The sequence below is a fragment of the Hydra viridissima genome, unplaced genomic scaffold (assembly GCF_058129835.1).
Source record: "Hydra viridissima isolate aposymbiotic clone 2 unplaced genomic scaffold, HvirCarnegie_v1 scaffold_6, whole genome shotgun sequence".
Taxonomy (NCBI): domain Eukaryota; kingdom Metazoa; phylum Cnidaria; class Hydrozoa; order Anthoathecata; family Hydridae; genus Hydra; species Hydra viridissima.
In genome coordinates this window covers 7,211,733-7,224,102 of record NW_028324305.1, presented here as the reverse complement: position 1 = coordinate 7,224,102, position 12,370 = coordinate 7,211,733, and the positions used below count along the sequence as shown (strand labels likewise).

General features: G+C 28.7%; 1 protein-coding gene across 3 annotated transcripts; it reads right to left on the bottom strand.

The window, feature by feature from the left end:
* Positions 1–1,091: 1,091 nt before the first annotated feature.
* LOC145190521 (uncharacterized) lies at positions 1,092–12,038 on the bottom strand. Of its 3 annotated transcripts, none has more exons than XM_090090733.1 (8): positions 11,854–12,038; positions 11,232–11,461; positions 8,576–8,958; positions 8,241–8,331; positions 7,864–8,073; positions 2,856–2,959; positions 2,386–2,519; positions 1,092–2,313 (listed from the first exon to the last, which is right to left on the bottom strand). In XM_090090733.1, the coding sequence occupies exons 2-8, from the start codon at positions 11,447–11,449 to the stop codon at positions 1,432–1,434; spliced, it is 2,022 nt and encodes a 673-aa protein (XP_089946859.1). In that variant the 5' UTR covers positions 11,450–11,461; positions 11,854–12,038; the 3' UTR covers positions 1,092–1,431. The 3 variants fall into 3 exon arrangements, with proteins under 3 accessions (XP_089946859.1, XP_089946861.1, XP_089946860.1); XM_090090735.1 differs by having other exon boundaries at positions 11,958–12,038; XM_090090734.1 differs by lacking the exon at positions 11,854–12,038 and having other exon boundaries at positions 11,232–11,559.
* Positions 12,039–12,370: the final 332 nt, after the last annotated feature.

The following is a 12,370-nucleotide window of genomic DNA, read 5'->3' as shown; positions in this document are numbered from 1 at the left end:
TATCAGTTATGTTTGTTCACCAATTCCAGCTCATGTGAAGCAAAAAACTTGAAGAATATTTTTAGCTCTATAAACATTTAATGGTTTGTTTATATCTAGTAATAAATATCTATTATTTTGTTAAAATGCATTTAAATATTAGCAGTTTATATGACAAATCTTGCTTCCCAAAGCTTTAATATTTATTCTTTAAATTTTTTATCTCTATAACTTTATTTATAAGAAAGAAGAAAGTAGAAATTCTCATTGTAGTCGAATTCCTTATTTTTATTGTGTGGTTGCAATATTTAGAATGCAAGAAAAACACTGACAACACTATGAATCGATTTTTTGTTTCGCAAATAAAAGCTGTAGATTTAAGTTTAACTCTTGCTAAAAAATGTTTATAAAAATAATCATTAAAATTTCCAACCACCTTTTTCAGTTATATGGTGTTGGAAATTTTAATTGTATAATTGAAGTTGTTATAAATGAGGATAAAAGTATGACACTTCCAGGAGAATTTGCATTATTCATTCGAGGGGCTTGTTAGGATTAGTTTCCACCTCAGTAAGAAAGCTGCAGTCAAATTTCTAAAACGGAAACAAGTCGATTCGAAACAGAAAGTGGAACGCTTTTTACGATTTGCTTAGAATAAAGCCTACACATGTGGAGCTTAAAACAACATTTTTAAGTATAGGATTGTTTGTTACTGAAAGTACAAGTGAATTAGGTAACAACACTTGTTAAAATTCTTTTAAAGATCCGCCTATCTTTTTTCAAAACTAAAACTCGAATTTTGCAATTTTGGCCCGAAATGGAAACAAACGACACAAACGCTCTTGGTTTAATCTTAAAATGCCATAAAATATTTAAATTTAGATTTTTAATGAAATTCTGTTTCATCGATTGATTACAATTTTTTGATATTTTCGGAAATATCACAGCAATAAAAAATAAAAAAAAGCAACTGCAATTGTTTTTCTGAGCGATAAAAGGGGTTTAGTTTCTTATCTGTATGACTTCAGAATTTATCATTGACCATAATTTAACAAAAACATTAAAAAAGAGGATTAGTTTTAGACACACTTGATTATTTGACAAATAACCGGTTTTAAATGAAATTTCGAATTTGATATGTTTAAATATTAAAGCTTTTTATCGCAGTTTTAAAGCTTTGTACATCTTCTGAAAGAAATTCTAATTGCGTTAATCCTAATTATTTACAAATATATACATAAAACCTTAAAAAGAAAAATTGGGTTTTAGCTACATTAAATTACATTTCTAAAAAGAAGAATAATTTCATGTAAAAACAGTCTAAATGTTGAGAAATTATTTTTTTTTAGGAAAACTAGAATAAGAAAAAAATCCTTATAAATAATTTTTCGAGTAAGGTCATTTCAGCTGAATCGAAGGCGCAAAATATGTTACTATTAAAAAAATATAGTTTTATTGTCTATCTGAAGTTAAAGGGAATACAGACGAGAAGAATATATCTGGATTAACTTTTTCCAGCGGTGAAGAAGCCTCAATACTAATACCATCAAATAAATTCCGCTCATGATAGAGAGGTTGCATTAGAGTTATAGATTCGCTTAAATATCTTTTATTGAAACCTTCGTCTTCGGTGGGTTTAGTGCTTGCTGATAACGAGAAATGATTAAAATCCTGTTTTCGTTTCATGACTCGATCACCTGACGTATTTTTTAATTCATTACTATTATTTTTCATATAAATTTTTGATTTTGCTTCTGCTCCATTTGGAATCATAGAGGTTTTTAATGAGGTCCGCGAAACGCTTTTGGTAATACGACTCCGTGGAGTACCAACTGCTTCGTTCTCAGGATGCACATATGATAAAAACGATCCTGACATTGGGTTACTTTCATTGTCTAGAGATTGAGTAGAATCCATTAAAGTGTTAAAAGAAACATCAAAATCGGATGTTGAAAGTTGGTTAAGTGTTGGAGAAGATAATTCTCTTGGAACCTTGGAATCAAAGGAAAATTCATTAGAACAACACATAAGTTCGTCATCTTCGTCATCAAGTTCGCAGTTAGCGTTTCTAAACAACGCGTCCTCTTCGTCTATCCGACAACGAGGAGCAAACGATAAAGAACCCGGCGGAAGATGAAACGCTTCTTCTGGAGCTGAAATATCACCATCATCGTCATCATCTTCACTTTCTGATGACGACGTATAAGAATCAGTCGTTGTTTCTGAAGAAAAACTTCCGTTTAAATCTGATGCACTTTCTCCTGTCTTATTTTGATCAGATTCTTGCTCATTTAACTCTTTTAATTTTGATGGAAACGTTCTTTTTGATTTTAACTGAAACAAATAAAAGATTATAAAAGCAACTGTTGGAATAATTTTTAAACCAAAGTTGAAAGATAAACTTACCGTTTTCTTTCGTTTTTTCATTAAAATAATATGATCTTGAAGGATATTTAACTTAGAGCCTGGGCATTTGGCTCTGTTTAAATGCTTATCATAGCATTTTGTAAAAAGTTGCTGTTGATTATCATGATGTAAATCTAAAAGTTAGGTTAAGGACTTACATTATCTACAAAAACGTTAAAAAAACTTAATCGCGTTTTGAACTGTTAGAGAGGGGATCTTTCATTAATAATAATACCAATACAACAGTATGAAATATAAACAAAATAAGATTCTTAAAGATTATGAAGATAAAAATTGTTACTTTAAAGAATTCAGCAAGTATTAGTAAGTACAGCTAGTAATCTCTTAAGTTTACCTTATCATAAACAGAGAAATTAATTACGTACATTAATCTAATCATAAACTGGGAAAATAACTGCACAAGTTAAGAAATCGAATATAAAAACTGAAAACAATGAGTGAAAAGATACGCTGCTTACAAAACTTTGTAAATGGAAGTGAATTGTTTAGGCATCGATTAGAACCTGTTATTAATGAACATGGAATACTGTACCTTGTAACTTTAGAATGATTTCTAAAAAGAAACGGTAAAAACGTTTGGACTACCTCGACCGAGTAAAGGCAGTTTGTAGAACGTGTATTTTCTGAAATCGTCTTAAGAGGTAAATTTGAACAGTATTGCAAGTGTCAGAAAAATTTTGATTGGTTAATCTTTATTCAATCATAAAGATAATAAACATCAAATATGCTCAACATGTCTTCAAATACAAATCAAAGAAACATGTAAAAAATATTGTTTTCAATCTTAAAAACTTTTAAAAAAATAAAAAAAAACTGGAAACATTTGTGTACAGCCTAATGTTTTTCGTTATTGTGGTACATTATGCTTAGTAAAATTCATTATCTATTAAGCTTGGCATAGTGTTTTACAGGTAAAATTCTTTCATTACTCAGTAAGAAAAGTACTGATTACATTTTGCCCAGGAATTGCTTATTTGGACAAATATCTTTTTGAAAATTTCAGGTCGTAAGAAAGGAAATATCTCAGAAAAGAAAGAGAGGAACTGGAAAAAAGTATGTTAGTTTTTGGAAGTATAGATAGGAAGACATTCAAAAATAAGATCATCAAAGAATAAGATCATCAAAGAACAAGATCATCAAAGAATAAGGTCATAGAAGAAAAATATAGAAGTTGACTAACTCAATTAAAATGAGACTTTATTTGTGCACAAATTTAGGTGGCTGAAGATCAGTTTAAATGTACTAGCTACCATTGTTATAGAACATGGTAGATGGTATTTAATCAAATATAGTGGCTACAATCATAAATACTTTGCTAATAAATTTAAATTTATAAACTTGCTTAAAGATGATATAAGATTTGAATATATCATATTTGTTAAGTGCAAATTAGACAGAGAGGCCCAGAGTTATATCTTCTGTTGACTTAAAAAACAAAAATAAATTAGGTCTTGATTGCTATAGATTTAATGAAGATTGATCAAGATAGCTAATTTTTAAGGAAGTATCAGAAGATAGAAGCTAAATTAACTTTTACTTCAGAATCAGAGAGTAAGGATAATCTGTTGTCAAAACAAAATTGAGAGCAATTCAACAAAATGGACTATGATTTCAAGCAGTTTTCTAAAATGCTGACAGTACTAAAAAGCACCATCTGTTTTATTGGGGCTTTTAACCATTCAAAGTAATACAAAAAAAGAGATTTCACAAATTTATGCCTATAGTTTATATATATACCTAAAGTTTGCCAGCCTCCATTTCTTAGGAATGTTAGCAATAAGTACGCTGGGGCCTTACTGCAGAGTGAGAATCTAATCTATACCAAACTCACTCACTCCTTGCATACTCACAGAGGGCGGAACACCCAGTTAAATTTGATTTAGTGATCTAGATGAAGCTGAAGTATAAACATATTTTTACAATCTTAACTAACAATTGTAAGCATCCTATGCATCAAAAGGACAATAATTAACCCTTTAGAGCCCCGTGTAGCAGATCTGCAACAAATATTTATTAACCTGGCATTCGAGTATGGCTTATCTATTCATGTCAAAAATGCCCATTGTGGCATATTTGCAACAACAGTTTCATTACTTAATTAATTTTGATATTGTAAGTTTGTGTTGTCAAGAAAAACACCAACACTCAAATCTTATTTTTAAAGAATGGCGATATTGTCTATAATGTGGCTCCAAATTAGTTTCTTTTATATAATTTTTTGACTGTTAACATACGAGTTTAACGTTTCTTTAAACATAAAGAAGTTTAAAGAAGTTCTTGCAAGTGTTTGTTATAGTTTTTATAATTTTAAATGTATGAAATAACATGCTTAGGTTTTATGTAGCAGATATGCTACAATGGGATGTTTTATGCATATTAATTTTGTTTAACTTATAATTAATTTTAGATGTATAAAAACAAAAATTATAACATAGAAGACGCTCTTGCTTATATTCTTGATGGAGATAGTGACTTTGATGACTTGAATGACTCAGATTCAGATTATGAGCCTGAGAATATCAATAAGATTGTAGATAATGATTTTTGTGATGAAGGACCTGTTCGGCAACTGAATGTAAATTGTGAAGAAGAAAATGTCCCTCATGATAATAATAATAGTAGTGATGATGACCAACCTTTGTCTAATATGGTAAATAAGAACAAACCAGTAAAATGACTATGAAAAAAGGTTGACTTACATGTTGGTGATACAAAATTTCAGGAGCTATCACCACAACCCATACCAGATGACAGGACTCCCTATCAATACTTCAAAATGTTTGTCACTGATGAGCTTCTTAAAATAGTAACAGAGCAAAGCAATTTATACAGCACTCAATTAACTGGTTCAAGTACTAATTTAACACCAAAAGAGATTGAAAAATTTATTGGTGTCTATATACGGATAGGGTTTGTTAAGATGCCATTGATTAGATCATATTGGGAAGCATACATGAGCTATGATGGCGTTAGCTCTGTTTTGTCACGAAATTGTTTCTGGTCTACCTTGCATAGTTTACATTTTGTTGATAATATAAATATAACACAGGAAACTAAGGATAGTGACCGCATTTGGAAGTTGCGCCCTTGGATTACAGGACTGCGCACAAATTTTTTGAAAGTATCACCAGAAGAATTTCATAGTGTGGATGAAATCAGAATTGCTTTTAAAGGACGCTCTTTAATAAAGTATTACCTACCAAACAAACTAACCAAATAGGGATTGAAACTTTGGGGTAGAAGTGGATCTAGTGGATTTCTTTATAATTTTGATGTTTACCAGGGTAAAGAAACCGAATCGAGTAAAGCATCAACATATGGAGTCGGTGCATCAATAGTCCTTAATATGTCATTCAGCTTACCATCTGGTCATAACTTTAAAGTATTTGCAGATAATTTTTTCACATCGCTAACTCTGTTGGATATGCTCAAAGAACAATCAATTCGGTTTGTAGGCACCATTCGTACAAACCGTTTGAACAAGTGTCCGTTACTATGTGAAAAGGATTTAAGTAAAGATGGCCGTGGAAGCTATGATTATCGTACTGACACATATTCAAATTTAGTTTTGCTACGCTGGTATGATAATAAAGCTGTTACTTTAGTATCTTCATATGTTGGAATTGAACCGGTTTATACTGTTAAACAATATGACCGAAAGTATAAAAAGTATATAAATGTTAATCAACCCTATATTATTAAAACATACAACAAGTATATGGGTGGAATTGATAAGCTTAATATGATGTGCTCATTTTACAAAGCTAATCTTAGGTGTCATCGTTGGTATATCTACATTTGGGCGCATACAATAATGATCGCACTAGTAAATGCATGGTTTCTATAGCGTAGAGATTTAAAATTAATAAACCCAAAATTCAAAACATGTGCCCCTAAAAAAATTTCAAGCAGAAGTTGCAACAAGTCTAATAAAGGCAGAGAAATGTAAGGTTGGCAGACCATCTCTTGAAGCTATGATACCACCAAAGGCTAAAAGATCTGTGGTCCAAAGCAACCCAACGCAAGACATAAGACAAGGCAGAGTAAACCATCTACCAGCATACACTGAGAAAAAACAACGATGTAAAAAATGCCCTGCAGGGTTTTCATACATTCAATGCCAAAAATGTAATGTTTGGCTTTGTATGCAAAGAGAACGAAATTGTTTCATTTATAAAAACTGGTACTACCAATAGAGACATAAAAACATTTAAAACCTTTTTTTTCCTTAAAAGCCCGTTGTAGCAGATATGCTACAATTTAAAAAAGTTCATTGTCAAAAAAAAATTTCAAAAAAAGTTATGTTTTTGTACTTTGCACCACAAAACATGTACTTACACAGTTGATCATAATTTTTGTTTAAAGTTAAGCTTGGGTGGGCTCTAAAGGGTTAATGTATAAATAATGTTATTGCATTTTTGAGTTTTCTCTTACATAACTTTGTTAATATATATATATTTTTCTTTTGTTTAGTTTTTTTTTTTAATAAATATTTAAACAATAAACAACTTAAGAATAATCAAATATAACAACCATGATAACTGTAATTTTCTAACTAAACAAAAATTTCAGCATGATTCTATCAAACATAAAGATACCAATCTCAAAGTTTGTTTAATTTTCATAATCAAATGATTAAAAAATTGGGTTTTGTCAATCTTAAAATTTTAAAAAAATAATGTAAAAAATTAGAAAATTTTGGTACTAAATTTGGTTTAGAGTAAAATTTTGTGTAGATTAATATTTTTCATCATTGCTCCACTCCCTTAATATCTTTATGAAAACTTAATAAATCTTTTTTAAAATCATTCATAAATATGCCACAATATTTACTGGTAAAAACCTTACTAAGAACTATATTTGCATTTGTTCTTAAAAAAAACTATTTCTCTAGTTTTTCAGAAAAACATCTTCATCTTTGTTTTTTAATGTGTATGATAATTATTCTATAGCTATTTTACAGTTATTGCACAAATTAAAATGAAGTAAACAAATTTAATAGTATTTTTCAGTTTTTGATAACTTTTATCATGATGCTAATTATAGTTATAGACCTGATTTAGTTAATTGTTGGTATGAACTTTGAACTGATGTTGATATAAACAAGGAAGTTTTATTTTACATAAAGATTCAACTTAAAACAAATTGCACATAAAGGTATATTTCACTCATTTAATTGCTTCTAATTAATCACCAGTACAAAGAGTTTAAACCAGTTTGAACTATTTATGAAAAGCTCCTTGTAGCAAATTACAAGTTAATATTGACTTAACACTGATTTCATCATTTTAACTTTTGATGATTTCACAAGATAATGAACCATGCAAAAAAAAGACATTCAGTAAGTTAACATCAAGGGCCAGATAACAATTCAGAGCTTTATTTTCCAGATGATTCAGGAATGTCTTAACTACATTGAATATATGTTAAATTAAATAGTAAATAAACTTTATATACTTAAAGAGTGCTGGTTTCTTCATAACATTTTCCATATTTAAAACATTAGCAAGTTGAACAGCATCTGATCTTGCTGCCAATATCAGTTTAGATAATTTAGTGTATGATAAAGTTTCACTTTTGGACATTATCACTTGTTTTAGCTGACTGTATTGATGCTTCAGCTTATGTAAAAGCTTTAATTCTTGAACTGAAGTATTATCTGATAATCTAAGAGAAGAAATTATCATCATACTCACAACCATAACAGATGCATAGCTTAAAGTAAAGTTTTATGTAAAAAGTTTAATGAGATTTTTTAATATTGTAGCATCAATTTCAGTATTGTTTCATTGAATAAAAAACCAAAATAAACAGAGCAAACAAAAACTGCTCACAGGGTATCATGATAGACTCTGTCTTTAGTTACTAAAAGTTCTTCTTGATATATGCTTGAGTCAGGTGATTGATCAAAGGAGTCATTTAAAGCTGAAATGTAAAGATACATGTCAAATTTCTGCCAAAAAAAAGGATTTATTCAAAAATCTTTTCAAAAAGGCTGTGCTTCATCATTATTTTAATCATCACTAAATTATTACTGAAAACATTATTCTTAATCTATAACTGTATATATTTTTTGCTATCTCTATTATAAAGTACACATAATTGAACTTAATTATTTAAATTGAAATAAGCAATTAAAAAAACAATATATCAGTATTAAGTTACTCACTATAGAATCCCATGAAGTCATTCTTCAAAACTTTTGTATCACGAGACTGAATATAATCTATAACAATACTTTGTGTTTCTTTATTTAAACTGTCTTTCCAAATATCTAATTTATACAATGAATTGTTTGTACTACTAACAGCTTTTGAATGCCAGTCCTTCAATTGGGATTTATTAGGCATTTTCCGCATTTTAAACATTGCTTTGTGCTTATGCTTCAAACAGCTATTTATTTTTTCTGCATTTTTCCCTAAGAGTGGTTTTAAGGTTTTAGGCAACTCCGCAGCTTTTTTTTTATTAGAAGTAAGTGGCTTTATAAAAGGTGTTTTTGGTAGTGGTTTCTTTGGTGCCAATCCAAGTACCTGCAAGTGATTCATACAATACCTAAAATTTAAACAGCAGAAGTTATAAAGATTTCAGTATATAACTATAAATGATGCAATTTAAAAGACTACTGCTTATAAAAACTAGGCATATGTTCTAGTTTTATAAATTTAACTACTAGAACTGTATATAGAAGCTTTAAACTTAAAAACTAGGCTATAGCTTTTTGGCTACCATTTTTTAACAGCTTGAGCCACCTGGGTTAACTGATTCACCCTTAAAAAATGATTTTAAGATAAAAATGCTAAATAATATTTGAGGTTCCTGCAGTTTCAAAATATAGTTCATAAACATACTTTTTAACTTGTTTCTGGTAAGATAGTTTATGATGGTTTCACTGAATACATTGCAAAGCCTGTCATTTTTTCAATGAATGAATTTAAGAACTTAAAAGAAAAAAACCAAAAGTATTTTAAAAAATACTTATATTTATACTAAAGCTCGAGGTTTAGCAAAACCCTACAAAATGCCTATTGCAAAATGAAAGTTAATGGAAATAGTGGAAAGGTAATATAAAAAGTTTCACCAGCATATAATATTGAAGAACTTTCTTTAACAATAGAAATAGCCAACACCAGCTCAAACGATAGGGTCAACAAATATCATTATCTAGACAGGTTAATATATGAAATAAAAAAAGAAAAATTCAGTTACAGACTCCTGCATTATAAGGTACAACTATTATCACTAACACCAGAATCATGGACACATAAAAAGATAACAAGTCTCTTTCAAATGCCTGAGTTAGAACTACAAGAAAAGTTAAACAACGGCAAATCATTCAATCATTACCAGGAAAAAAACTTGAAAACTCTATTTAGCATAAGAGTTCATGATAACAAGAAAGATGTTGTATTCAAACAATGCCAAAGTACTGCATGTATAACACTAGTATTAAAGATTGTCCCTTGGTTTATTATGTAACAGAATTAACAACCTTACAACACACTCAAATACAACTAAAGTACAAAGTAGCTACTGGAAAAACTGTAAAGAACTGTAAAGATCTTAAGCAGAATGAACGCTTAGTTTTATAAAATTTTGTTGAGAATTACAATTAAATCTAAGGTAATTTTTAAAATTTACACTGGAGAAAAAATCAATGCTTACTTTATCCAACTGAGCTTTGTTTTAAAGCAAAAATCTTTTTAATACCTCTCAGTAGATGTTGATCTTGATACAAATTTTAAGAAGATATAATTAAATATTAAAGACAATCTACCTGATGTATCAAGTGTTAAGTACTTTTAAAATGGCTGTGCAACTCAATTTTAAAACTTTTCTAAGATTTGTAATCATAAGGAAGATTCTGACTTATACACTTTATGGGTATTTTTTGGTATCAGCCATGTTAAATTAAATCCCAAAGATTTTGTGGGACTGTTAAGTAGGGTTTCAAAAAAGTGTATAGTAATTACTGAGCAGACTGGATTTTAAAGTAATATACTCCTTTAAAAAAAAAAACATAAACTGAATCTGTTTTAAATTGTTTTTAAAAGAGAAAATCAACCTCACTTAAGCACTATTACCATGAATCACAAAGGGTGCATCATCATTTTATATTTATTTGTTCAAAGATAATAAGTTTAAATAAACTTTAAAAATCTCAATTTTAAAAAATGGATTACATACCATACAGTTATGGATTTTTGTGAGGAGAGAAACTGAAGAAATGAATTAAATTGAAACAAACAATTTTTGAATAGACCTAAGATAAACTAACAGTATACAAGTGAAGATCTTTTCCAGGTTTTTGGGTGATAACTTTCATTTTGGCTCCAAAGATCAGTAATCTTAAGTTATAATATTGTAAAAAAAAAAAAAAAAACCTTTCCATAAATTGTAGAGACTTAAAAGTGTCATTTTTGAATTTGTTGAATAAAATGTAATATTGATTCTCGGTGTTGTCGCAACAATTCTGAATCAGTAAAAATTAAGTAATTGAATGTATTTTTTAAAATTTTTTTCAGTTATGCTTTATTTATTATGGATAACAAATAATGTTAAGATCAAAAGATTTTGAGACATGTTGTCAAAAAAAAATTTTAATTTTGATAATTTAACATAAAAAAGCCTTTTAAATGTTTAGTTCTATGCTTTTCTGCATATACATCTGTACAGCTAAAAAAAATCATGTTTTATGCAATTTTTAAGTGTGGTTACAAATGTTTAAAAAAATAGCCAAAAACTGACAGAGCCTAAAGTAGAATTTCACAAAAATAATTCAAATACTTGTTGATTAAAAATATATTGATTTAAAATAAAATACTTACACTCTATCAAGAGCAATTGGGACAGAATTAATACAGCGTTCCCCATTAGTTTTGGTTTTATATTCACATTGTTTAAAGGGTGCTTTACTATCTTCTAGTATATGGCGTACACAAAAAGCATACCCATTCAAACGACGCTGCTTACAAAGCTTTTTGCTAAAACTGCAAAGTTTTTTTCCATCTATAGGTGACAAGTGAATGTTTTGACCTTCAAACATGTTGATTCATTGCTAAAAGTTCAAAAACAACAGTGTGGCTGATTTCTGAGAATTTATCTATTTCATGGTATAAGATGAAGCTTTTAAGTGAGTACAATCATGTAAATTTAAGTATACACCTCACTCTCTTTATATATATATGTATATACATATATATATATATATATATATATATATATATATATATATATATATATATATATATATATATATATATATATATATATATATATATATATATATATATACTTTGTTAAAATTTCAAATGCCGAACTTTTTTTTCCTAATAATATATAAACCGCACCACCCATCCAAGTGATAGGTAATAATTACTTTTATACTTAGAGGAGTTGCATAAACAGCTCAGCTAGACAATAAAATTCTTAGTGAAAAATAGTCATTACTTTTGATAATCAGAAAACTTGATAAATAATATTCTCTTCTAAAAGAAATTGTCGGTGATGAGAGATAAGAGAGGTACCGCTATCAATATTTTGAAAAGCTTTACCATTTTAAACAAAAAGTCGACGAAGGATCTATATCTTTGCTTTGCGTTGCGTGAATTAATATTTATACGGGACTATGTAATGACCGGTGCCTCAGTGTGAATTTTCAATTTATTTCTTTTTCAAAAGGTTCTACAATGTTATATTCGCAATTATTATATTACAATTCTTATTTTAAACATCATCAGCACGCTTACCTCAAGAAAAAGTTTTTAATACAATGTTTTTACAGAAGTTAAATAAAATTTTTAAATAAAAACTTTTCACTAAGTTAAAGTAAAGAAAACTCTAAAAACAGATTTCAGCGTCGATTTAAACAAAAACCCTCTGTTTAATAACATCAAGAGCTCATTTTTTGTGATGAAATGCTTTACAAAATTGAGTTTCATGTCGGAAACAAAAGTAGGTCTGAAAG